The sequence below is a fragment of the Vombatus ursinus genome, unplaced genomic scaffold, assembly GCF_900497805.2.
Source record: "Vombatus ursinus unplaced genomic scaffold, bare-nosed wombat genome assembly UNPS02014863.1, whole genome shotgun sequence".
NCBI classification, from domain to species: domain Eukaryota; kingdom Metazoa; phylum Chordata; class Mammalia; order Diprotodontia; family Vombatidae; genus Vombatus; species Vombatus ursinus.
Window position 1 is genome coordinate 6,893,694 of NW_020954641.1, and position 26,375 is coordinate 6,920,068.

The 26,375-nt window shown below is 37.4% G+C and overlaps 1 protein-coding gene across 1 annotated transcript in view; it reads right to left on the minus strand.

The window, feature by feature from the left end:
- Positions 1-2,772: 2,772 nt before the first annotated feature.
- Positions 2,773-26,375, minus strand: part of ATP6V0E1 (ATPase H+ transporting V0 subunit e1) — a 44,106-nt gene continuing 20,503 nt past the window's right edge. Inside the window, exons 3-4 of the mRNA XM_027841669.1 lie at positions 14,927-15,056; positions 2,773-3,300 (exon numbers count right to left, since the gene is read on the minus strand). Coding sequence (XP_027697470.1) covers positions 14,963-15,056 — 94 coding nt within the window. The 3' untranslated portion in view covers positions 2,773-3,300; positions 14,927-14,962. The remainder of the gene's footprint in view (positions 3,301-14,926; positions 15,057-26,375) is intronic.

Genomic DNA, 26,375 nt, shown 5'->3' on the forward strand with positions numbered 1-26,375 from the left:
TGTCAAGTGTCTGAGGCTGGATTTGAACTCAGATCCTCCTGACTCCAGGGCTGGTGCTCTAACCACTGCACCACCTAGCTGCCCCACACAACCTGGCTTCTTAGAGACTACTAATCGATCAATTAAATATTAAGTGCTTACTATGTACCAGACACTACTAAGCAATGGAGATGCAAAAAAAAAAAAAGCCCTCATTGAATTCGCATTCTAATTGAGACAACAAACAACTACATACATAAATGATATAGGCAGATAGAGTAAATGGAAAGCAATTCCAGAGGGGAGGCACTAGAAGTACAAACCATTCCATCATCTCCCCTTTCTAAGCCTTTGCAGTGGTCATCCCCCATGACTGGGATGCTCTCTTTCTGAATATCTGCCTCTTACATCCCTGGTTCCCTTCAAGTACATGTTTCCCCCATTAGAATGCAAGCTCCAGGCAGCTAGGTGGCACAGTGGATAAAGCACCGGCCCTGAAGTCAGGAGGACCTGAGTCCAAATCTAACCTCAGACCAAACACTTGACATGTACTAGCTGTGTGACCTTGGGCAAGTCACTTAACCCTGGTTGCCTCACTTAAAAAAAAAAATGCAAGCTTCCCTAAGAGCAGGTACGATTTTACCTTTGGTTTTGTATCCCTGTTATAGAGTATTGCACCTGGCATTCAGTGAATGTTTGATAAATGTTTGTTTGCATGATACTAATGAAAGTTTTTGAATGTGAATAAAACTACTGTGGAAGACACTAAGACCAGAATTCATGAGTATAAGCTTGTAACTGATTCCCCTTCTTTCTCAGAATAACAAACAATGACTTTGGTAAGATAGTCAGGATGGACAGAAAAGTATAAACTGAAAAACAGGAAATCCAGTCTTGGCTGACTGTCAAAAAGCTGAGTCTGGTGAGAGTGAGTTTAGATCACAGGTTTAATTTCTCAAAAAATATTTCAGGGATAGAATGAGCGATGATGGTTCAGTTACCAGTCATCATAGAGTTCTATTCTACTATATATGAGTATGAGATGGGAGAACTACCTAGAATCCTGTCTATTCGGACCTGGTTCACTCTAAAAAGCCTTCCTTCACCACCAGCCCCTGTCCCGGGATGGACATTACCTCTCCCTATACTGAATTTCATAGGAATATGCATTCATACTACTAATCATAGACAGTCCTTGCATCCTAGTGATTTATGTGCACATTTCACTCCAATTACGCTTGGAGATCCTAGGAGTACAGGTATTACTACATTATACATCTCTTTATATGCACCTGACATGGGAAGTACTCTATATTAGCTAAAGATGTCTTGAACTTAGCTTTAAAAACTACTCTTCTGGACTTCACCATTTGTTTGTGGCACTACCATTCAGTTTCCCATGATCAAAATCTCCATCTTTAACTTCCCTCATTCTTTTGTTTCATTTCACATCTCTGAAATTCTCTTCAATCTCTCCTACCTTTTCTTCTCTCTATTCCCACTACCACCATGCTAATAAAGATTTTAAATAATTATCTGTTTGTATTATTGCAATAATCTCCCTAAGTGGTGGTTCCTGCTTCCCCTCCAGTCAAACCTTTATAATGATCTCTTTTCATTTGCAAGGTCACTACACTATTTTCTGACCATGCCATGCCACCTAAACCCAATTTTTGCAATTCAGTATAAAAAAGTATGCTTTCCAAGTATAATAAGGGAGATAGGGTAGATAGCAATTGTTTAGGAAAAGATTTGGGGGGAGAGGAGGGAAGGTGGTGTTAGTGGATTGAAAGCTCAGTGAGCAAGCAATATGATATAGCAGCCAAAAAAGCTAATTTGATGTTGGGCTGCATTAGAGATGTACCTTCCAAGAATAGAGAAGTGATAATCTCTTTGTACTCTGCCCTTATCAGACCTCACCTGGAATACTGTGTTCGGTTCTGGGCACTATTGTTTAAAGAGGATATTAATAAGCTGGAGAGCGTCCAGAGGAAGGCAACCAGGATGATGAAGGGTCTTGAGTCCATGTTATATAAAGATTGGTTGAAGCAACAAGGCATGTTGAGCCTGGAGAAGATCTTGGGGGGACATGATAGCCATCTTTAAGCATTTAAAAGGCTATTATGTGGAGGCAAGATTAGATTTTTTTTTTCCTTTTCGGTCCCAGAGGGCATAACCAAGAGCATTGTGTAAAATTTCAAAGAGACAACTTGAGGTTTGGTGTCAAGAAAAACTTCCTAACAATTAGAGCTGTCCAAAAATGGAATGGTCTGCCTTGAGATGTTGTGGGGTTCATCCTCTTTGGAGATATTCAAACACCACTTTGAGCAGGTTGTAGTGAATGTTCCATTTGTGTTAGGATTGGATTAGATAGCTACTTTAGATTCTTCCAACTCTCAAATTCTGTGACCCAAATGCTATCTATTCCCCTCCTCCCCCAAGCCTTTATTGATCTTTCATTTTGTCTTGCAACACTGATAGACTTCTCATATTATAAATTTATTAATGTTTGTGTCTTACTCTTTCAGTACACTGGTAAGCTCCACCATGTCTTATCTAAAATTCCCATGCCTTTCCTCCCCCCTGCACAGTGGGTACTTAATAAATATTTTTTGAGTGAATATATTTTCATTCATGTATCCCAAACTACATAGCTGCCTACATCAGTAAGCAAAGAAATTCCAGAAGTTTTCCAAAGTTAGAATTTTAAAGTTCTAAAATCAGCAATGTGGAAGTTACCTGAAGGTACAAATAGTCCTTATAAAAGAAAAATCACAAACACTGAAACCAGACTTCCGTAGAAAGCAGAAAAAAATAATTTATTCCAAAGGGAGATAGAAATTTAATTTTAAACTCTTTGGAAAATACAGCTTGATACAGCTCCAACACCTTTAGGGTACATTTTTCCTCTGAACATGATCTCCTGGCGATTAACAAAACTGTAGCCATTCATCTTGCTGTAGGAGTCTTGAATACATCATTTATTTCTAATGTGGTTAATGGTGGGGGGAGGCTTCAAGTTCTTAGACATGAACAGGGAAAAAAGAATAATATATCTCACTAAAATTACATTCTTCTGCATCAGAAGAGTCCATATACCTTTGGTGTACTTGGCATGTACTTTAGGTAAGTAGGCACACAGGTTGACAAAGAGTAAATTTTTTAAAAGTATATAACAGAAAAAAAAATACTGAACTTTAGAATAAGATGGAAATTCAAGTATGGTATAAATATTTAAGGCAGCTGGTCTCCAAACAGATGAGTTAAGGCAGTCTTTGGATTAAGAGGTGCTTTAACATGTAGAGGATGTATCTTCTTTACCTGCAAAATAAAACCATTCCAGTTATTAGCTCTCAAATCCCTCTTCTCATGAGAAAAAGATTAACTTAGTAAATCAGGGTAATGAGACAACCATAAAAGTTAATCAGATCAATAATTAAAAATTAACAAAATCACATATGGCATGTCTAGTTGTGGGGAAATAATGTAGCATAGAAAAAAGTGTGCTGGCTTTAAAGTGAGAGAACCTGCATTCAAGTCCTAGCTTCTCTATTACCTATATGACCTCAGACAAATCAACTAAGTTTTCTGGGGCTCAGTTGCCTTGTGTGTGAAATGAGGGGGATGGACTAAAAATCGCATGATTCTATATGTGAAGCAATACTTTGCTTTTACAAGGGGTGGTCTTAAAGATATAATCAAGCTAAAATCTTAACACACTTGACTACAATAATTGGTACCTGGAATATGTAATTTTAAAAAAGTAGTAGGGACAAGTAACATTGGTTGTATTGGAATCTATGAAAATTCAAATCAATTTATCAAATGATAAATTAGCCATCTCTTCTCTTGCAGTAGCAAACAGGATTACTACAGGTGCAGTTAATAATAAAAATATGTTTTGTTTCTGTGTGTAGCTTCTTAATTGTCCTCTTGCTGGCTGTCCATTCTTGTTTAAAAAAATATGAGGAGGGGCAGCTGGGTAGCGCAGTAGATAGAGCACGGCTGTGGAGTCAGGAGGACTTGAGTTCAAATCTGGCCTCAGACACATAACACTCACTAGCTGTGTGACTCTGGGCAAGTCACTTAATCCCAACTGCCTCACAGGAAAAAAAAAATATGAAGGAGGGGGGCAAGTAGAACAGAATTCCTTCTTTCAAAGTTCTAAGGTTGAGACCCCTTTATCCTTATAAAATATCAAATAGAAGCATTAAAAGCCTGGCAGCCAAAAGTCACTAAACTGTGCATATACTTTTCAACCAATGATACCATTACTAGGTGTATACCACAAAGAGATCAAATTAAGAGGAATAAAACCCATGTATACAAAAGAACCGTAAACAACAGGGACTCACATCAATTAGGGGAATGGCTGAACAAATTATGGTATATGAATGTAATGGAATATTATTGCACTGTTAAAATATGTTAAAAGGAACAGTTTTTAGAAAAACCTAGAAAGATTGGTAGGAACCAATGCAGGGTAAATAATGGGAGCCAGGAGCAAATTTATAAAACAATAACACTGTGAAGATAAACAACTTTGAAAGATTTAAAAACTCTGATCAATGTAGTGAATGCCCAACCACAATTCCAGAGAGCTGACTTTGGAACATGCTATTCATCTCTGGCCACAGAGGTGATGGACTCATGGTCCATCATGAGACAAACATTTTTTGGCTATCACCGATCAGAAAATTTGTTTTAAGTATGTTTTTTGTTAGAATATTTTTCTTTCTTTCTTTTTTTCAAATGGGGGGGGGTGAGAGTAGGAAGGAAAGGAAATAAGTGCTTACTTGAAAATAATAATAATATCTTTTTAAAAAACCAAACCCAGTCAGGTTAATTATGGGTTGTTTTTACCATCTAGGTCATTCTCAAGAGTAGCCAGGTGCCATATAACTCCTAAGGGTAATAAATGAAGTGGTGCTGTAGGATAAGGCCAAATGGATTTAATTTCCTGTGTCTTAGGAAGCACGAGTTTGCCTCTGATCAGTACTAAGTAGGTCTTTCTATGGGAAGGCTTATGACCCACCTCTTGGGGAAGGTTGTACAGGGCATTCCTGATCATGTGTGGGTTGGACTGGGTAGCCTCTGTGGTCCATTCCAACACTAAGATTCTTTGTATAGTAGAATGAGCCCTATTAAGAATCAAAGCATTTATGTTCAAATCCCAGCTCAGTTAATTATGACATCTATGACCTTCTGCAAGTGACCTTTCCTCATGGGTAAAATAAGGGAGTTGACCCACATGATTTTCTAAGGTTTCTTTCTACTTTTAAATGTATGATCCAAAAATCTAAGTTCTGTAAATTCATTTTAGGTATTAGTCTACAGTAAGCAGAATATGGAAGATCTAGAGGCTAAATATAGCATGTATATGCATATATTCACATGTGGAGGGTCTTTAGATCAGTAGGCCAGCCCTTTCAAGTCTCACAGAGAGGTTCCAAACTGAAGAATAGTAGCCAGGCTCATCATCTTCAGTACTAAAAAGGCTCAAAAATTCATGCACAAAGGCACCAATGACTTAAGAGTTCACTGGTACATGCCGGGCCATTTCTGATCCCTGAAGACAGAAGGCATCAAAATGTTACAGAACTACAAGCAATAGCATTTTAAAACTAAACCAAAGTCAAAGTGACATACAAAACAATTTGTAAGTAACCAAACTTGGGCTAGAGGCAAAGAAAATGACCAGGGCTGAAAGCTTTTAGTGGCATATGGTTTAAAAGTTTTTCAAGATGCTTCATTGTCTCTCTGTTACCCTTCCTTAGTTAGCAGAACAGATCTTTTGCAAAACTAGCAGAGAATATTAACTTTGTTGGAGAAAATACAGTTGGTGAATGATGATCTTTTATATGCTATGGTATGTTTCCATTAAATATTTATTGATTAGACATCAAAAAGTATGTCTTTCTACCAACAGAACTACCATGGAAAGGGAAAACAGAGACTGGGAAAACTACATGCATGAGGGAATTATTTTCAAACAGGCTCAATGATACTTGTTTAAAAGAAATTAAGCATTAAGTTAAATAACATGATCTTGTGATCTGAAGTTAGAGTGAGTCAAAAACATATAGTGTTAATTTTCCCTCTATTGAGTAATTGTTCTGTTTTTAGATAAGCTCACATGTTCTCTTTTCAAGCTTCCTCATTTGTAAAATGAGGGAAATAAGAAAGACAAAGGTACTGTGTACTTAAAACTTTCAGATTAAAGGCATTATGTAAAGTGCTATTACTAAAACCAGAGGGAAAAATTCTGAAGAAATCCTTTGATGAAATAGAGTCCTGTCCCTCAAGTTAAATGATGTATGTCAAAATTATTGCTGTGGCAATGAACTTCATTTTTACTCTGACTTTTAACTTTCATCTAAATAAGTGAAATCTGACCCTTTCTAACTGCTCCAGCACTGAGTGATCATAATACTCCTTCATTTGATTATAGTTCTCATTTGGCACTTATCCAGCCCACAAATACTTACTGACCACCTAGTACAAATTGTGGTAAGTAGCCCTGTGTCACTACACATGGTAGTGACACAAGAGCACTGGTCTGAAAGTCAAGAGGCTTAGATTTTAGTTCTGTCTCAGCTACCATAGTATTTCTGTGATATGAAGCAAGTTATTTTTAACTATCTGGGTCTCAGTTTCCTCACCTGTAAAATGAGGGGCGTGGATAAAATGATTTCTAATCCCCCTTCTGGCACTATTAACATTTTACATACATACATACAAACACATGCATACATAGAAACAAAACGCTGTAGTTTTAAAAACAATGTAGCGAGTGAACCAACCACAATCCCAGGACTGATGCTGAAACATACTACCCATACCTCCTGAGAAGATGCATATATATGGTGGCATATACACACCCACACCCACAGCCACACACATCCTATCTCCCAAGGGTAAGATATTCTCAAGCAGCTTATGATCTAGTAGGACTGACAAAAGAGACATAAAAAGATAAGGCATAAGAAGACAACACATGGCTGTAAATGCCAAATAGATGGAACAGAGTAGTTTAGGTAAGAGAGCACATTGTGGCTACTATGATCAAAGAAAAGCTTCACCAAAAATATGGGGTAAGAGCTGGATATTTAAAGAACAGCAGAATTCAAATATGTGAAGATGAGAGAATGGCACAAGCAACAGTAGAAATATGCCAGCTGTTTTCACAGGATAGTGTGAAGTCATTTGCTAGTAAATTAACAAGTTTCTTCATAACCCTGAATCACATATATATTTGATATACATTTTGATTCATTTAATACATGTGAGTTCAATTAAATATTTACAAGATGCCCACTATTATACGTACTACTGTTACATACTGGTACCATGTGTATACATACAACTCTACTACTACATATGTACTAGAGATACAAAAACAAAAATGAAATAACCCCTGACTTCAATGATATTTTACTTAGGGTGGGAGTGGGGTCAATGGGATATGCACAAAGATAAAGGTCTAATACAAAGTAGGAAGTGATGGGAGTCAAGGAGAGTACAGAAAAATTACTCTAGTAATAGCTACAATTTCAGCTGGGGTTACAGGAAATTAAGAGATACGAAACAGAAAAGGTGATACCTGGACTGAGTCTTGAAGGAAGATGAAGATTCTGAAAGTGAGAGTTGAGACAGTAATTCATTATAGGCATTAGGGATGACCTGTGTGAATGAATGTAGGTAGGAGATGAAATGTTGAATTCAAGGAACAATTAACAATCTAGTTTTGCTAGAATACAGAATGCATGAAAGATAATAACATACAGAATTAGTTAATGTCTGTGGAAAGTCAGGCACACACACACCACTGGAGGAGCTTTGAATTCCTCTAGCTATTCTGGAAAACAATTCAGAATTATGTGAAAACACACTGTTTATATACTTTGCTAGTGATTCCACTACTAGGCATATACTCAGGAGTAATGAGAAGTAAGGCAGAGGCCATAAATGCTAGGCTAAAAAGAATGTATTTTTCTAGAGGAAATGGGAAGCCAGTAAAAGTTTGTCTTATTTTGTTTTTTATTTTAAAGGAGAAGACAATGACAGATCTGTGACTTAGGAAGATTTTTTTTGGCAGCTGTGTGAAGGAAGGATTAGAAAATGGAGACTAGCAGCAGCTGGGTGGCACAGCGGATACAGCACCGGCCCTGAAGTCAGGAGGACCTGAGTTCAAATGTGGCCTCAGACCAAACACTTGACACTAGCTGTGTGACCCTGGGCAAGTCACTTAACCCCAATTGCCTTAAAAAAAAAATGAAGACTAGAGGCAGGGAGTTGACGTCAACTATGAGTATATTATAATAGTTCAGGCAAGTAAATATGAGGGCTTCAATTGGGGGTATGGGGGAGAGAAGGTAGGGAGAGGGTGGCAAATGAGCAGAAAGAAAGGGATAGATGCAAGAGATGTTTAAGAGGTAAAATTGACAGGTCTTGATTACTGATTGGAAATGAGGAGTGAAGGCAAAAGGGGAGTCAAAGATGACTCTTAGGTTATGAATCTTGATTAGGAAAATTGATGGAACTCTCAACAGAAATACAAAAGTTTGGACAATTATGTTTGAAGTTCTGAAAGTACAACCAGTTGACGTCCAGCAGACAACTGGAGATGTGGGGTTTGAGTACAGTATATTATCACTAGTTATTTAAATTTGGGAGCGTCTGAGTAAAGATGATAACTGAACCCATGGGTACAGAGAAGATCAATAAGTGAAAAAAGTATAGAGAAAGATAAAGTAGTCTAGATCCTTTTGAAGATACAAAATTTAGAGAGTGAGAGACTGATCACGATCCAGCAAAGAAGACCAAGAAGTTTTCAAAGAGCCAAAAACATAGGAAAAAAGTGTCAAGGAAGTTAAGGAAAGACAACATTTAGGAGAAAAAGGGTGTCACAGTGACAAGAACTGCAGAAAAGTCAGGAGTAGTAGTAAGGACTAAGAAAAGGGCATATGTTCCTGAATGGAAGAGGATGGGATCAGGGAGACAATTAGAGGTGTTAGCCTTGGCAGGAAAGTCCATGTTATCCTCTGAGACTAGAACAATGTTGAAAAAGTGATATAGTGTAAGTCTGAGGTGTGGAATAGGAAAGATGAAGGAACTCAAAACAATGGAACTCAATTTTCTCTGGAATGAGGGAGTTAGGGTTATTTAGTGAGAGAAGAGAAAGAACAGACATGGCACTTGGGGTTGAGAAAAAAAGATTTTGCAAGGATGATGTGTGGAGTGTGACAGAGGACTGGAGATGATAACCACGAAAGCCAATTTGAGGTTAGATAACATGAATGTAGCAGCTTAAAAATGGAAGATGATGGTGACAGCAGCCCATGGTCGATGACTGGCAAAGTGCAAAAGGAAAAAAGACAAGAGGCAAGGGATTTAAGTTGTTGTCATTTAGTCATTTTCAGTTGTGTCCTACTCTGCATGACCCCATTTGGAGTTTTATTGGCAAAGATACTGGAGTGATCATTTTCTTCTCTAGCTCATTTTACAGATGAGGAAACTGAGGCAAACAGGATTAAGTGACTTACGCAGGGTCACACAGCAAGTCTCAGGTCAAATCTGAATTCAGGTCTTCCTGACTCCAGACCTGGTGCTCTATCTACTGTGACAGTTGCTCCAAAGTATTTTAAGGCTGGAAGACAAAGACTTATTGAACTGGTTAACAATTTAATAAATGTTTACTAATCACCTATTATGCACCAGGAACTATGTGCTTGTCAGTATCTGTTTTCACAGAGTTTACAGTCTACCAATTCTGTTGGATACATCTGTGGTCCAAAATATGAAGGAAAAAAGATAGCCTAGAACAGGAAGGGGGTAGAGGGACTAGAGGTCATCATAAAGATGAAGAATAGGCAACAGAAATGACAGGACGGTAGACTGATCAAATAGGAGCATGTCATGGAGGTGTATCCTCGGATTGAGTTCCATGCTTACCTATGTAGCTCAGCAGTCCTGCCCCTCCCCTGGGGAAAGTTGTCCTTGTTCAGATGTCATTAACTGCTCTATGTCCCTTCCCCAGCAACCTTTACAGATGTTCTCTAGGATTTTCATACAAAATAGCAAAACAACAACTCTTTCATATTAAGAAAGCATAATCTGAGGGCGTTGTATAAATAGTTTCAACTACAATGTTTTTCCCTTGTGAAATTTTAAGAAAATATCTTGTTAACACCTAAAAGATTTTCTACTTCTTTGCTGTTGATATTTTTAGGCTTAGTGGCTGAAATTTTAATGTAAAATATTTGCATTTGTCCTTATGACTAACTTTTGTTTCTAAATTGTAATACTTGTAATATTTCAAAGGGAATTTTATTAAACTTGGATTTGGATGTATATTTAGCAACATAAGGTACTTTTTTGGGGGAAGTGCAGCCTCATTTTTCAATAAAATGTTGGTTATTTCAATGTTGCAGTATATTTTTTCAGTCTGCAGGGTATTTTGTATGTATGTCCCCCCCCAAAAAAACTAGACATTTTTGTACCAAATTGTTTTTCTTGTTAACTCTAATAAAAAGGGGTGCATAAAGATGGAAACAAACATAACTGCTTTTAAAACAAGATCACGGAAGTAGAACAATTTGAGGCAATAGTGAGGTCTGAAGTAATACTACCCTTGTGGGCTGCTAAAATAGAGATGGAGGTTTTAGGAACTGAAGAGTTGGATGAACTGGGAGGCCAAAATATTTGAAGAGATATCAACATAAATCCTGAAGTCTCAGCCTAATGAAGATAGGCAAATGGGTGGAGAAAACTGTGAGCCAAGTACTGAACTCTTTGAGAAAAAAAGAAAGAGCAATCTAGATGTTGGATGATGCCTGTAATGAGGTTCTGGACAGGGTGATAATGAGGGATGGAATCAACTACAAAGGAGTGGCTGCTGAAGGATGCTAGCAGAAAAATCAGCAGGAATTAGAAGTGGTCAGCAGAGCATGAGAGAAAGAATGGGTCAGTGCTAGAGAGGATGTGATGTCTTCGGGAGAAAGTCATGGTCCTACACGGGCAGAAAAGACTATCAAAGAGATCTAGAATGTAGAGGAATTTTTTTTCTAACCCAGTGGGGGTTTGGAGAGGAAGGACTAAGCAGGATTGGGATGAGCAGATGATAAAAATAGCAGGTGAAAAGGATTTCTGCCTTGGCAGATGGCAGCTATGAAGAACAAGATTAGAAGTGGAAAAAGGAATTTGATACAGGATACAGGACACAGGAAGTATCAAATCTAGAGGTTATAGACTAAATCAGCAGCAAAATTCTAATTAGAAATTTGGTTTGAAGGTGCTTCTGCTAATGGTATCTCCCAGGTAGAACTCTCTTAATGGACTGGAGTGGGGGCAAAAGAATGATTTTTGTGGTGGGGAAGTTCAGGTAGTAAAGGAGAAGTGTGCAGTTGCTATTTGAATTTGAATTCATTTGAATTGAATGACAGTAGAATCAAATGCTATGTCTGTATCAAAATGAGGAACCATGACCAAGCTGGTCTGGATTTGAGAGAAAGTCTGATAAAAAGCCCTTTCTTTGAGCAGCAAGTACATTAAATAGGAACATAGGTTTACTAATGATGCTATTCTCAATGCTTGTTCTGCAGATTGTTATTATTCTACATCTAAAGGCAAATCTTCTGCTATGGATTCTGTTTTGGATTTCAATATTGTGGACTAAGAACAAAGAAATTAAACATATAGGAACAACAATCCTGATACACTCCTGTGTATCTATTAAGTCTCATTTAAAATTTAGATCTCAGAGATCTGTACTCCAGAGTATTTGTGTAATATTGCTAATCAATGAGTGAAATAAGTTACAATTTCTCCTATCATTTCACTACTGTGGTTCAATTCTTTCAATAAGTGAAAGAAAATCATAGCAATTAAGGTAATTAAAACAACAAAATAAGTCAGGCAGCATATAGGATAGTATTTTTTTATGTTGATGAAATTGAATAGTTCTAAAGCATGCATGATTGTTCCCCAGTGTAGTCAACTGAACACTATGTTCCGGCTTACACCTCCTACTTTCCAAATTTGGTCTCTTAAAATAATTATTTTTAAAAAATCAAACACATAAAGTTGCTATGTGTGTTTAAGTGCTCAACAAGTATGCAAAAGGAATCTTTCCTTGTTGATATAGACAATATGGACCACAGTCCAAAAGACAATTTATATGTCACTTGTCATAATACTACCTGTCTTAAAATGCTTAGCATATACTTGGCACATAGTAGGTGCTTAATAAATGTTTACTGAGCCTTATTTTACAAGGCTCAGAGTCAGTCTTTGATTCTGTATTATAACCTTTAAAATCCTATAGCTAGTAGCACTTTAGCAAAATTCAAAAACACATGTTATGGCAGTATTTCTGGATCACTATACTGGGAAACAGTACTGATAATGAAAAAGTGATCATGATCCTAGTATGACTGATTTTGTCCTGCTGTACCCTCAATCTGTAAGATAAGGGCATTTAAGTCTGTGTAGTAAAACAGTCCTCAAAATAAGTGACTACTAAGTTTGTGTTCAAGCTAGTTAATGGCAACAACTGCTTGAAAAGAATAGACAAACACATATAGGAACTATATAAATACAATTACAAAATGCTCTTTACAGAAATAAAGAGGAACCTAAATAATTGGAGAGATATCAATTGTTCATGGATGGGTCATATCAATAATAAAAAATAACCATATTTCCTAAATTAATTCAACAGATTTGCTGCTATATCAAACTACCAAAAGGTTACTAGACCTACAAAAAAAATTCCAAACTAGAGCTAAGACAAAATTCAACTGAAGTGAAGGTCAAGAATTTTTAGAGTAATAATGAAAAAAAGTGAGGTTGTAGGTTAGATATATCTGTAGAAAAGTGTAGGAAATTGGACTGAATGTATATTGTCTTAAGGATCACTCCTAGAATTTGCTTTTTTAAAAATATTTATACTATCAGTGGTTCTGGCTTCGGAACAAATTTTTGGTTAAGGGTCTTTGCCAATAATAGGTTTCTGCTTTTTTTATGGAAATAGTATGAAAATTTAAAAATCATTATTTTTAAAAAACAGAAAAAAGTGAGAAGGAAAAGAACCTAGCAGTACCCAGTCTCAAACTATATACTACAAAGCAATAAATATTAAAATTGATTCTGGTTAAAAAAAGAATTAGAAAAATTAGATAGGGAGAACAGATTAAGTTCACAATATCAGAAACAAACTTATATGTGTAGTTTTGGTGAGACCCAAAGACGCCAACTACTCGGATAAAGACTCACTCAAAAATGAGTGCTCAGAAAATTAGAAAGCAGTCTTACAGAATTAGGTTTAGACAAATACTTCACACCATATACCACAATAAACACCAAACTGATACAGTACATAAACATAAAAGCAACATCATAAATAAATTAAAGGAGTAGAGAAGAAGATTCTTTTCACAATTATAGACAGGGGAAAAGTACTTAACCAAACAAGGCAGAGATTTAAAGGAGATAAAATGACTACTTCTGATTAAAATATAGAAGATTTTGTACAAACAAAATCAATGTAGTTGAAATTAGAAAAGAAATAGATAGCTGGGGAAAAAAATCTTTGGAGAAAGTTTCTCTGATAAGGGTCTGATACCTAAGATAATTAAAGGACTTTAAGATAAGAGCCATTCCCCAAGAGATAGATGGTCAAAGGATATGAAAAGGCAATTCTAAAGGGAAAATATCTAACCTAAGAACAAAAAATGCTCCATTTCACTAACAATACATAATGAAAATGAAAACAACTCTGGTTCTCTCACCTATCAGATTGACAAATACAACCCCTCCCCCCCCCAAAAAAGGGAAAATGACAATTTTTGGAGGGGAAAACTTTACAGCTAAAAGGGACATAAGAGATGAAGTAATTCAAACTAGTTTATATGTGAAGAAACTAAGAAGTAAAATAACTTGCCATGGTTAAACCAATAACTGGTGGCAGAATGACTACTAAAACTCAGAACTCACAACTCCCAGATTCTTTCCACTATACCATGTATAAATTACAAAAACTTGGATGGTGGTGACTGGCTCTAAATATCCACTGACCACAGGAATGGAAAATGAAAAATCTGCAGAAAGTTATATTCCATGTGGCAGATTTAAGGCTTAACTACAAAAGAAAACCGCTAAGATTTTAGCTCTTTTAAGAACTAGTTTTGCTCTGTCTAGATTGATGACTAATCTCATCTACAAATAAAGAGTGGCTGAAAAAGGTGAAGGATTCTTCTTTTTCTTCACATAAATTCAGATTATTTTTCTTCCTGTGTGAAACAAGTTCTCACTTTCTGGTACATTCAACTTCATAAACTTTATTTATACATTTAATCAATTACACATGATTCAATTTACATACATCTGTATGTCCCATAGGTTTTTCTCTTTCAAATGCCAAAATAATTTCCAAGAAGCACCTAGTGTAAAGCGAACTTCAAAGAACCTCCGGATAAAACCTCATTTAAGAGTCTTTAGCATTTTCCTACAGTCATGACTTGACTGTAATGTCCCTAAACTCTACACACCTTCTATGTAGTGTAGTTTACTTTGTTTACAATGACCAAAAGGTTCTCTACATGGTACTGAACATGTTCTCAACATGGTACTGAACATATTACTAACTGAATTTAATTATGTCCATCAATGTGGCACTAATGAATACTATATGGTACTAATGAACTAGTGAGTGCTGTCCCCAAAGCATGTCTAGATGGACTAACCAGTGAGTTATGCTGAATAACATCAATTTTTTGTAAATTCACTGATATTGAAGAAAATCCTATAGTGATTCACTTCCAAATCTGTTTGTTTAATCCAGGTCAGGTTTAAATCAGGGCACATCTACACATTCAAATGGCCTTCAAAATCTGTCCCTAATCACGGACCCAGCAACACTCATGTGAAAGGCCCCATTTATACTTACCTAGATGACAGAGAATCGTACAGATCATCCTCTTCCTCAAGGCCAGTGATACTTGAGATACCAGATGGTTTCATTTCTTAACTGTGGTCCAAATAGAGGGTTGAGCTGGGCCAGAATAGCAATTAGCCAACTGCAAAATGGGGGGTGGTAAGGGTGGATGGGAAAGGGTATTGGGAGGAGGGAGGAAAAATTGAAATCATATTAGAACCATGACCACTTGCATGTATAAGTCTTTGATAACAAACACATCTCTTAATACCACATTAGGGCAAATAAACCATTTCTCTGACAAATCATCAATAGCCTTTATGCCAGACTTCATCGAGAACACTATACTGAAGAGGATGTATTCTAATTGTGGTAAAAAGGACTGTTTTCCCCTGCCCTGTCTGGCACTAGGCAATTTCATATAGTACCTCTTCATCTGGGAGCAAAAGTCTCAACTTTTTCCTCTTTGTCTTCTCTAAAAATCTTACGTCCTAATATTATGTACTCCCTGAAGTATTCTCCAGACAAAATGTACCAAGTTCTTCTGTTGATCTTTACCTGGTTACATTTTTCTAGATGTTTTTCAGTCTGTCAATGTCCTTCCTAAAATGTGGAGATTGTAGAATATAATTCTCCAAAAGTGGTTCAACCAAGGTTGAGCACTGCAGAAAATAACCTCAGTTGTTTTGGAAATTAAGGCTCTAATGTAGCCTATGAGTTCATTTGCTTGTTGGTTACATGTCCACTACCGGACTTGCGGTTCACCAAAAACTGCAGATATTTCTAGGTGAGTATGCTTCCCTTATCTTATACTTCAAAAAAATCAATTTCATAAATGTAAGACTTCACATTTATTCTTTTTAAATTTCATTTTATTAGATTTTGTCCAATGTTTTAGCCAGCTCACATTGTTTTAGATGCTGACTATGTTAATGTTAACTACCATCTAAATTATCCTTACCAGCTTTGTGTCATCTGTAGATTTGATAAGCAAGTCAAGTCTTTATCAAAGTCACTGATAACAATCCTAAACAGTAGAGGGTCAAGAAGAGATCCCTGAGGCATTCCATCAGAAGTTTTGTTTTTTGTTTTTCATTTTGACCTCATCCATTATTAACTTTTTGGTTCCTACCATCTTGTTAGATGCTTTGATGAACTCTGGTTAACCTATACCACTACTCCAACTGGCCAGTCTAAAAGAGAGAATTCAATTCAATTCTGGCATGATATGTGCTTGAACAAGCCATGTTGGGTTCTAGTGATCACTGATTTCTTTTCTAAATGTTCACAAAATATCCCTTCAATAAAAGATGCTAAATTTTGCCAGGAATTGAAGTCAAGATTACTGACCTATAGTCAGTAGATGCTATTCTTCTCCCTTCTTCGGAAAATCTGGGCAACCTTCCTTTTATCCTGTAACTCTTTTCTCATTCTTTATAACCTTTCAAAGACCCAACTGACAGTGGCACAGAAATCACATCTACTAACTCTTTCAGCACACCATGGGACATAAATCATATGGGCCTGATGACTTGGGACTTACTATGCACAGTTTGTGCAGTCTTATCTCCAACTTTATCTTGTCATTCTTGTTCTGTCTTTTCTAATCCAAATATTAATCACTCTAGTGAGAAAACAGAAACAAACCAAAAGGTACATGGTTCTGTTTTCTTTGTCATAAAGACATCTACCCTGAGCAATGGTCATATTTCTTCTTTGATCCTTTCCCTTTCTAAAATATTGCTTTAAAAAAAAAAACCCAACAACTCAGTATGGGGAGAAACCAGAGTACATAAAATAGCTGTGCTGACCTCTTCCAAACTGGTATATGACATTCAATTCCTGAGGAAGGGGAAAATTTTCTAGATAAGGCCAAACTCCAAAAGGATTTGTCTGGTTAGACTTCTTTTATTGCAATTTGCTATCATTTTGGACAAATGGGATGATGTATATAAAATGTTTTGAAAAAGTACTATATAAATATTAGCTATTATTTTCATAATAACTTTTCTGATGACGGTCATAGTAGTATCAGTATAAAAATCCAAAATCCAAGGGTCAACAAACAAATTACAATCATCACGTGTACGGCTGCTTACAAGAATCTAAATCTATCTGCCACATCAGAAACCGGGTGCCCAGAGCCAGAAACAAAACTAAGTAAAACAACTCCACCCCCATCTTACCCCCAGATACACATACAAAGAATAAGGTTTTGTGGTAAGAAATAAGGCACCTGGGGAAATCATTCCAAAATAGATATCTTATGCTGACTCATTTTTTTTTCAAATAAAAGTTTATGTAGATAAGATGGATTTGGCCTTCTGACTGATGTATTAAACAAACAAAATATCTCAGATATGTAGGCTAAATTTTTAGCATCTACTGAATGTACTGAATGCTGAGAGAAAGAGAGAGAGAGCAAGAGATCAAGAGAGAGAGAAGAGAGAGAGAGAGAGAGAAGGAGAGGGGAAGGAGACACAGGCCTGTATATTAGAAAAAGCTTTTTACTTAAGCTATCGCTAACATGTTGCAGAGCTAAGAGGCATGGAAAATTCCACACAAATCAGGGATTCCCCAACCACAGGCAGTGCATACAGAGTGACTCCAAAATGGCTGCATCCACTTTCATAAGAAATAATATTTATTACAAGGACAGAAAGATCCTATTTAGAAATATTAAAGCAAGTATTTATTAGATTCACATCAAGTCCCCAGCTTCCCCCTCCCCCAGCAGGAATAAGTACTAAAAATATTTCGGTTCTGATCATTCTATTAACATATGTGCAAGTTGAAATGATCCAATTTGCCACGGGAGAATATACCGAAGAAAAAAAAACTATGTATATATTCACAAGTCTTATGAAAGGGTTAGATATATGTTAATATCCAAAAAGATCATAAATTTAGAGCTGGAAGGGACCTTAGAGGTCATTTAGTCTAACTCTCTCATTTTACAGAAGAAACTGAAGCCCACAAAGGTTAAAAGACTTGTTCAACATCATGCAGGTAGCAAATTGCAGTTGGGATTCAAACCAAGGTGTTCTAACTCTAAGTCCTATGCTCTTTCCACTGAACCACGATGCTTCTGACAAAGACATTCTATTGATTCCTGGGTCCCTGTTAACAGACAAAAGCCACTACTTACATACTTCTTTTTTAAAAAAAAAGTCTCTTCTAAGCAAAAATACTTACATTTTTAAAAAATTCAAGTAAATCCCTTAAGAAACATTTCAAGCAAGTTCATTAAAAATTTCCAATCAGCTGAGCCCTATGTCTACCCTTCTGATTTGAGTCTGACTCAAAATTTCACTTTGAAGCTGATAAACACACAGAAGAACTAAAAGGAAAAAAATTCCACTCTGAATTGATGGAAGTGGGTGGAGGAGGAGAGATCATATTCCAGTAGTGAGCCTATTACTTCATGTGTACAAAAAGAACTAAATGTACCCTTAACATTTGGCCAAATCATTCCACATGTCTCTATAACCTGAACTCCAGCCCAGTTACAGAGTATCTGAGCTTATTTCAACTACCAAGAGTCTAAAGAACTACCCTGGAGTCAAAAGAACTTGACTTGGGCTCAAAAATATTCACAGGAAACCTACAGTAGCCAGAAGAGATCCTTAATATTCTCTTTCATAGAGAACCTGAATTACTATGTTGTTTCATGTGAATAGATTTTTACCTTCTTCTCTATCTTCCTTGATCCTTTTCTCCTAGTTTCCAAAGTGGGAACACAGGAAAGAAGGGTGAGCACAATCTAAATACTTAATAACTTAGTAACAAATCTCTTATACACTGACCAGAAAAGTAGGCCCAAGTCTGACTTCTCTAGGAGGAGTTAGTCTTTCCTCCAGTCTTGACTTAAGTAGTGGTGACTTCTACGGAGTGGAAATGGTCTCCACAGACAGTAGAACTTTAAATCAGTTCTTCCATTGTCTGACTGGAGGAAAGATCTAAATTCTCTGGTTCCCAAGATAGTGTGCTTTCTCCTAAAAGCTACTAAAAATGTATTCAAGTCAAGGAGGAAACTTTGAAGCAGACTAATTCAGGTTCTATCACTTGCTTATTCTTTTCAAAATCCTCCAATAGTCTTCTCTTTTCATCCTACTTGATAGTACAGCCTGTAAAAGATGACCTCCAAACAAACCACAACAGATCCGTAGGTATCTCTGTGATCTATTTTGCAAAGAAATAACTACATGAAATTATTATGTAGTTTAAGAGGCTGACTGGAATACTGGAACAAGCAGTGCATTTGGAGTCAGAAGTCATGGCATCACATCCCGGTTCCATTTTCTACTTATATAACTTAGGGAAGTTCAGTTTACTTCTCTGGACCTCAACTTTCTCACCTATAAATTAAAAGGGTTGGAATAAATGACCTCCAGGATCTCTTCTGACTCTAAATCCTATAATACTTTTAATTTCACTGTGATAACCCATTTTAATATGATGTACAACTCTCTCTATCGTCCAGAAACCTTTGCAAATTAATATCTGGTAACATTAATTATACTGAGGGATGTGTGTGAAAGGCTATTTAGGAAAGAGGAAAACGGAAGGTTCTGAATGTGTAGAGAGTAAAGGATGGGAAAAATATGTTTTTACAGGCAGCAATAAAATTATATGCACCACTGCTAGGCTTAAGTATTCCATCACCTGGCATCAACACATACAATAAAGTCTGCCTGAACCCCTGTTAGGCAAAAATTCTCTTGGCATTTTTATTTGTAATTCTCTTAAGCTGTTTTTTGGGGTTATAATTATTTGTACATAAATTTTACCTCTCCCACTAGACTATAAAATGAAAAGGAGAATTGAGGGAAGAGAGAACCCTGGCAAAGCCATGTCCAAGAGCTTTGCATCCATGAGGGCTCAAAAGCAGAGAGCCAGTTTTAGCCCTTTTTGTATCCTTTTTCCTCAGGGCTTAGGAATGCTTGACGCAAGAGACATGCAAGTCACTCTCCCTTGCAAAGAGCAAGAGCTCAAAAATTTTTTTGTTAAATGAATACAAACTGTAAGGAGTTTAAAGAGGCATGCCAACCTTGGATTTAAATTCGGAATGAGGTTTAAAACAGTTTTCGATCACTTGAGTTTTTTAAATATTTAAATCCCTGGGGAGAAGAAAATGACAACTTGAATTTATAGTTTGGTATGAAAACTGAGTTCTTAAACACAATTTGAGATACTTAGTAATTGTTTAAAATTCCACATGGGGCAAATCCAATATGGAAAATAATACAAGATGTAAACTGAATATTTTCATGAAGCTGATTTTCAGAAATTATTGTTTAGAGTCTTTGTTCAGTTTGTCTTTCAGACAGACTTTATCTAAGCTAAAAGACAGACTAAATTATCCTTACATTGTGTTTCATTTTTATTTATAAGAAAACAATAAGAATCCTTTACCCTAGACAGACTTCAAAATCTATTTCGGTTCTCTGGAATGAGGAAAAACTTGCAAAATAAATCCCCATTTATAATTTTACTGGAATCCAAAGGAGGAGGTAGAGGATATCTCTATTTGATAATTCTTTTTCCAGAGAAGAGATATTATTATAAGAGGGTATTATTTAAAAGTTGATCCATTTCAAAATAAGTGTGCATTCTTATAATTAGGTATGGATGAAACATCTAAAAGTCATAACAACTCCATGAAATATTATAAAGTTCATCAATTAGTCTATGTCTGGAGAAATGACCACAAAAGCAAATACACAAAACATCTTCAGAAAAATAACTTAACACTAGAAGGGAGAAAGGAAGCACAAAGGCAAAGAAACAGTTGACTTTAGGAGGCAGAAGTTAACACTCTTGAGCTCTAAAGGTCTACTCTATGGCATAATGGCAAAAAGAGGAATTAAAACAATATACAGAACATCACATAGTACTATCACATCCCCTTCTCAGTCCATTCACCATTTACTATCTCACACCTAGTCTATGGCAACAGCTTCCTAATAGGAACAGGTCTTCCTGCCTCTAGCTTCTTCTGCCTATAATCCACCTACCAGAATAATCCGTCTACAAGATCATCTCCCAGCTCAAGAATTTTCCAATGTTTCCTCAATGCCTGTTCAATTTAACATGTATTAGCTCTCTACAGTCCAAGGCACTGTAACAGGTACAAAGTCAGAAAGAAAAACAAAACTGCCCTTGCCTTCAGGGAGCTTATATATAAAACCTGTGGCTCAGAACCAAAGTTTGGGGTTCATAATACATTTAGAGCTGGAAGAGCTAGACCAGGGTGGAGAACCTGCGGCCTTGAGACCACATGCGGCTTTCTAGGTCCTTGGGTGCAGCCTTTTGATTGAGTCCAAGTTTTAGCCTTTTGACCAAGTCCAAGTTTTATAGTACAAATCCTTTTATTAAGGGGATTTGTTCTGTGAAGCTTGACTTCAGTCAAAGGGCTGCACTTGAGGACCTAGAGAGTCATATGTGGTCTTGAGGTCACAGGTTTCCTACCCTTGTTGTGCACCATCTAGCCCAACTGCCTCATTTCAGAGATAAAACAACTGAGGCCCAGACAAGTTAAGTGAATTACCCAAGTCACATAGATAATAAATAGGAGAGTCTGGATTTGGACTCAGGGTTTTTGACTCTAAATCTAACATGATTTCCACTGTCCAGGTTCAATTTTGGATTTTCCACATACACATGCAAATTGCACTCTCTTTATATCATGCCCTCCCCAAAGGACTTCTTTCAAAATATTCTCTATAAGAGAATATAAGGGTCTCAGCTCCCCCTGAACATTTAAGCTAACAATTCACTGAAAGACAGAAAAATAGAATGGGTTTTACTTTACTTGACAGAAAATGAAAAACATTAAGTATTTGCTCCTGAATTCATAGAAAGTCAAGAAGACAACTTAGTTCTTTCCCTCTCTGGTGAGGAATCCCACATAGCCAAAGTGATTTTCCTTAAATACTGCACTTGTCATGTCACTCTCCTACCTAATGAACTCCAGTGGTTCTCTGTTAGCTCTAGGATAAAAATGAAACTTGTTAGATTCTGAAAGCTCTTCACAACCTGCTCCCTTCCTACTTCGTGGTTTTCTAACACGTGTCTCCTCCCTCCACATATTCTATAGTTCCACCATACTATGCCCCATGCCTGTCTCCCTGCCCTTGGAGTGGCTGTACCTATGCCAAAAATACCTTCCCTCAACAGCTCTCGCTCTTGGAATTCCTGGTTTCCTTCAAGAGTTTCAGTGCTACCTTCTGCAGGAGGCTTTTGCTGCCCCCAGTTGCTAGTGCCTTCTACTGTAAGGTTACTGTGTATCTAGAGAGAGAGAGAGAGAGAGAGTGTGTGTGTGTGTGTCTGTGTGTGTGTATCAATCATACATATTTACATATGTATATATTGTCTCCCCATTATAATAAAAGTACTCCTTAAGTGCACAAACAGTTCTAATTTGGAATCTGTATTCCCAGCAGGGAATGACACATAGTTAGGGCTTAATAAATGAGTCTTGATCAACTGATTGTGGTTGAACCCTTCCTTTACCTATTGTCTCTCCCCTCCCCCCCAACAGAAAAAGAAAAGCATTAAGGATCCCAAGAAAGTTACTCTCCCTCACCCTGGACCTCTTTAGTTCAAAAGGGCACAGGTCTGCATTTCTTCCTCCACGTTACGGCTCAGGTTCCTACTTGGTCCTGAAATTTCTTCAATGTTTTGCCAGTGTTTCCAGTCACTGCCTCCCATCTCTGGAGCCATGTAGTTCCTGCTTTCTTGGAGCTACCTGATTCAAGCCTTGGGGTGCTAGGCTTGCTCTTCAGAGAACTGTATTTGAACACCCAGAGCATCTTCTCTTATTTATTACCTCTTGGCTCTTTACAAACTGTTCTCTCAGATCTGTTTATTCTCTCCCACTTAAAGGCCCTATAGAAGTTTGGATACGCTATGTTAGCCAGGACTGAAATCAAATATCTCCATATATCATTACCCAACCAATCAATCATCTTTAATGTGGTATTAATGGAGTGTGAATGAACTCACACCAATTACTGATACATCAATGTCCTAAGTGTAGTACCAATGGAGAAGTTTATAGCCTACTATGTAGGAAGCCATCATCAACAGATCTCTCATCCTTAGCCTAGTCAACCTTGATTAGGCTCCTCCTGATCATTTATAGGAAAAAAATCCAAGCTTCGTATATGATGACCTTCAAGTCCCTTCCTGAGCTGACCTTAGCTATTCAACTTTTTCTTTCAAACTCTCCACTCAGTATGGACAAGTCTTCTCACTATCACCCTGTTTATTTTTGACCCTCTGCCTATACCAGGTGTCCCACAAGTCTTAGGGCAGTTTCAAGCTTAGTTGATTAAAACTGACCTAAGGGGCAGCTAGGTGGCACAGTGGATAGAACACCAGCCCTGAAGTCAGGAGGACCTGAGTTCAAATCTGAACTCAGACCAAACACTTGACACTTACTAGCTGTGTGACCTTGGGCAAGTCACTTAACCCTAATTGCCTAAAAATTAAAAAAAAACAAACAACAACTGACCTAAGACTTTTGGGACACCCTGTATATGCCTATTCATTCTTCCTCTGTGCCCATTTCAAGTCTCATCTCATCCCAGGACAACTGGCCCATTTTCTTAACTCCCACAGCTCTTATTGTTGGTACTTATCAGTTTGGAACTTAATCATATAACTTTCTGCCTTCACACTGGCTGTCCGCCTAATCTTTGGTTTCCTTCAAAACTCAGTCTAAGTATCACCTTGTACATGAAGGTCTTTCCTGGTCACCCCAGCTGTTAGTGTTCTCCTCCCCAAACTTCCTTGTATTCATGCTGAATGTTTTCTGTATTAACTTACATATGTACATGTTGTCTCCTCCATTGGAATGAAGGCTTCTTGAGGGGAAGAACTGTTTTACTTTTGGTTTTGTACCACCGCCTCCCTAGATTTTGTGCCTGGCACATATACATACATATATATATAAAATATTTGCTATATAATAAATATTTGTTGAATGGATTTATTAATTCAAAAAGTATTTGTTCAGAATCTAACTACTATATATAAAGCACTGTGCTATGGGCTGGGGGACACAAAGACCAAATGATAAACAGAATTTGCCTTCAAGAAGCTTATATTCTGCTTGGGGCATATAAATAAGTACAAGAAAATTTGATGTGGCAAAGGGCATTAATGACTGAACAGATAAGAAAAGGAATATTGGAGGAAGTGGCATGTGAGTTAAGCCTTAAAGGAAGCCAAGAATTCTAAGAAGTAAAGGTGAAGAGGGAATTAATGACAGGCTAGGGAAGAACCCACACAAAGGTACAGAAGTGGGAGAGGTAATGTCATGTTTAGGAAGCAGCAAGCAGGTTGATTTGGCTAGAGAATGGATAGTGTGTAAAAGGGAGTTGAGTTATGTGACTTTAGTCTGCAAAAGTGAGCTAGAACCAGATTGTGGTGGTTTTACTTGCCAGAGCTGAGGAGTTTTCTTAGAGGCAAGAAGGAACCACTGAAGATCAGCTCGGGGGAGACATGATCTGATCAGTGCTAGGGGGATTGTTTTGGCAGCTGTGTAGAAGATGGATTGGAGAGGGGAAAGATTAGAAGCAGGAAGACCAATTTTGAAAGCTATTACAATAACGCAGACTGGAAGTGATGAGGGCCTAAATTAGAGTGGTGAACCTATGAGTAAAGAAAAAACCCCTTTGTTTTGTGAAGTTTGGATTCAGTCAAAGGACCCCACTTGAGGACCTAGAGGATGTAGGTCCTTGTTGGGCTTGAGGCCACATGTAGCCTTGAGGCCACAGGTTCCTCACCCTTGGCCTAACCACAAGAGGTATATCATTAACTAGAAAATAGTAAAATAGGTAGGATAATTGTGGGGTTTGATTCCAAAACAATTATGTTTTTCTCCCTTTCCCCCAATCCACCTTATCTCTACCCTCCATTCTCACCCTTCCTTCCTCTGGTGTGCATGCTCCTAACTTCTACCCCTTCTCAGTGAACTGTAGGCCCCTCAGGGAGTTACTACCTATTACCTGCTCCCTGACCCCAGGGGAGCAGCAGTACAAGTGGGAATTTTCTTTGGGATCTCAATGGGAAAATCCGTCATGCCTACCTCCTCTCCCCATATATACTCACTCCCTGATCTCCAGATCATCTTGGTGTTAGATCAAAGCACACTCTAGGACCTGTCTCTATCCCAGAGGGGGCAGTGACAGGTTAGCCCCCTACCTGTTTGGGAAGGAACAGAGTGAGCTGCAGAGGATAAGTAGGCATTGATGGTTTATGACAGACAGCAGCTGCCCTTACATTTTTGTTTCCCCAAAATCAACTCCTCTTCCAAATTTACTAATTCCTGCCAAAGGTACCACTATCCTTCCAGTTGACAATCTCAGTCTCATATCTGACTCCTCATTCCTATGCTTCTCACTCTCCCTCAGTCAATATATCAAACCAATTGCCAAATTTCATTGTTTCTACCACCTCATTTCTTGCATTGGTCTCCTTTCTACTCACATAGCCACAACCCTAGTTGAAGCCCTCATGTGTCTTTCCTGGACTACTGCAATAGCCTCCTCATTCGTTTCCTGCACCTCAAGCCTTTCCCATCTCCAATTCCTCCTACACATAACTGTCAAAGTGGTACTACTAAAGCAGGGGTAGGGAAAGTGGGGCCTTGAGGCCACATGTAGCCTTCTAGATCCTTAAGTGAATCCAACAGATTCAGTCAAAAGGTCACACTTAAGGATCCAGACACTCAAGGTCGAAGGTTCTCCACTTCGGTCCTAAATAAACTATATGTCTGAATCATGTTATTTCCTTACTCAATAAACTGTAGCAGTTCTCAGGTTTGCCCCTAGGAAGAAATATTTCATGTTTATATCATCCTTTTAAAATTTCAATTCTGTGCAAATTTTATAAAGTATATAATTATTAGTACAGTAACACACATATGCATACAATTTATAAATAAATATACACATATTAGGAGCATATACTAAAAATTTTGGGGGAGTACTAGCCTATACTATTTTAGCAGATTCCAAACTGACGTCCCCAGCTTATTTTTCCCTATATAGCACTGCCACAATGACCTTCCTAAAAACATCCTGGTGATCATGTTACTCCTTTTGCTCACCAACCATTACCTACTAAATAAAACCCAATTTTCCATTAATTTTCTACTGTTTTTCTACTATTTCCTTTACATGTACTCCACTACAGCCCCTCTGCTCCAGCCAAACTGAACTACTTAAATTGTTTCATGACCTTATTAACCTGTGCTTCTCATAACCCTCTCCACCAATCACAAATACTTTTTGTTCATTTTGTTTTCATAGCTTCGAATGCCCAATTCATTCCTACAACCTGTCAAAATACTGCCCTTTGCTCAAAGAGATGAATGCTTCTTGAAATCTCTCCAGTAATATTCTTGTCCTTTGGAAGTCTATGGCATTTACTCTCTCATTATCAAGTCTGT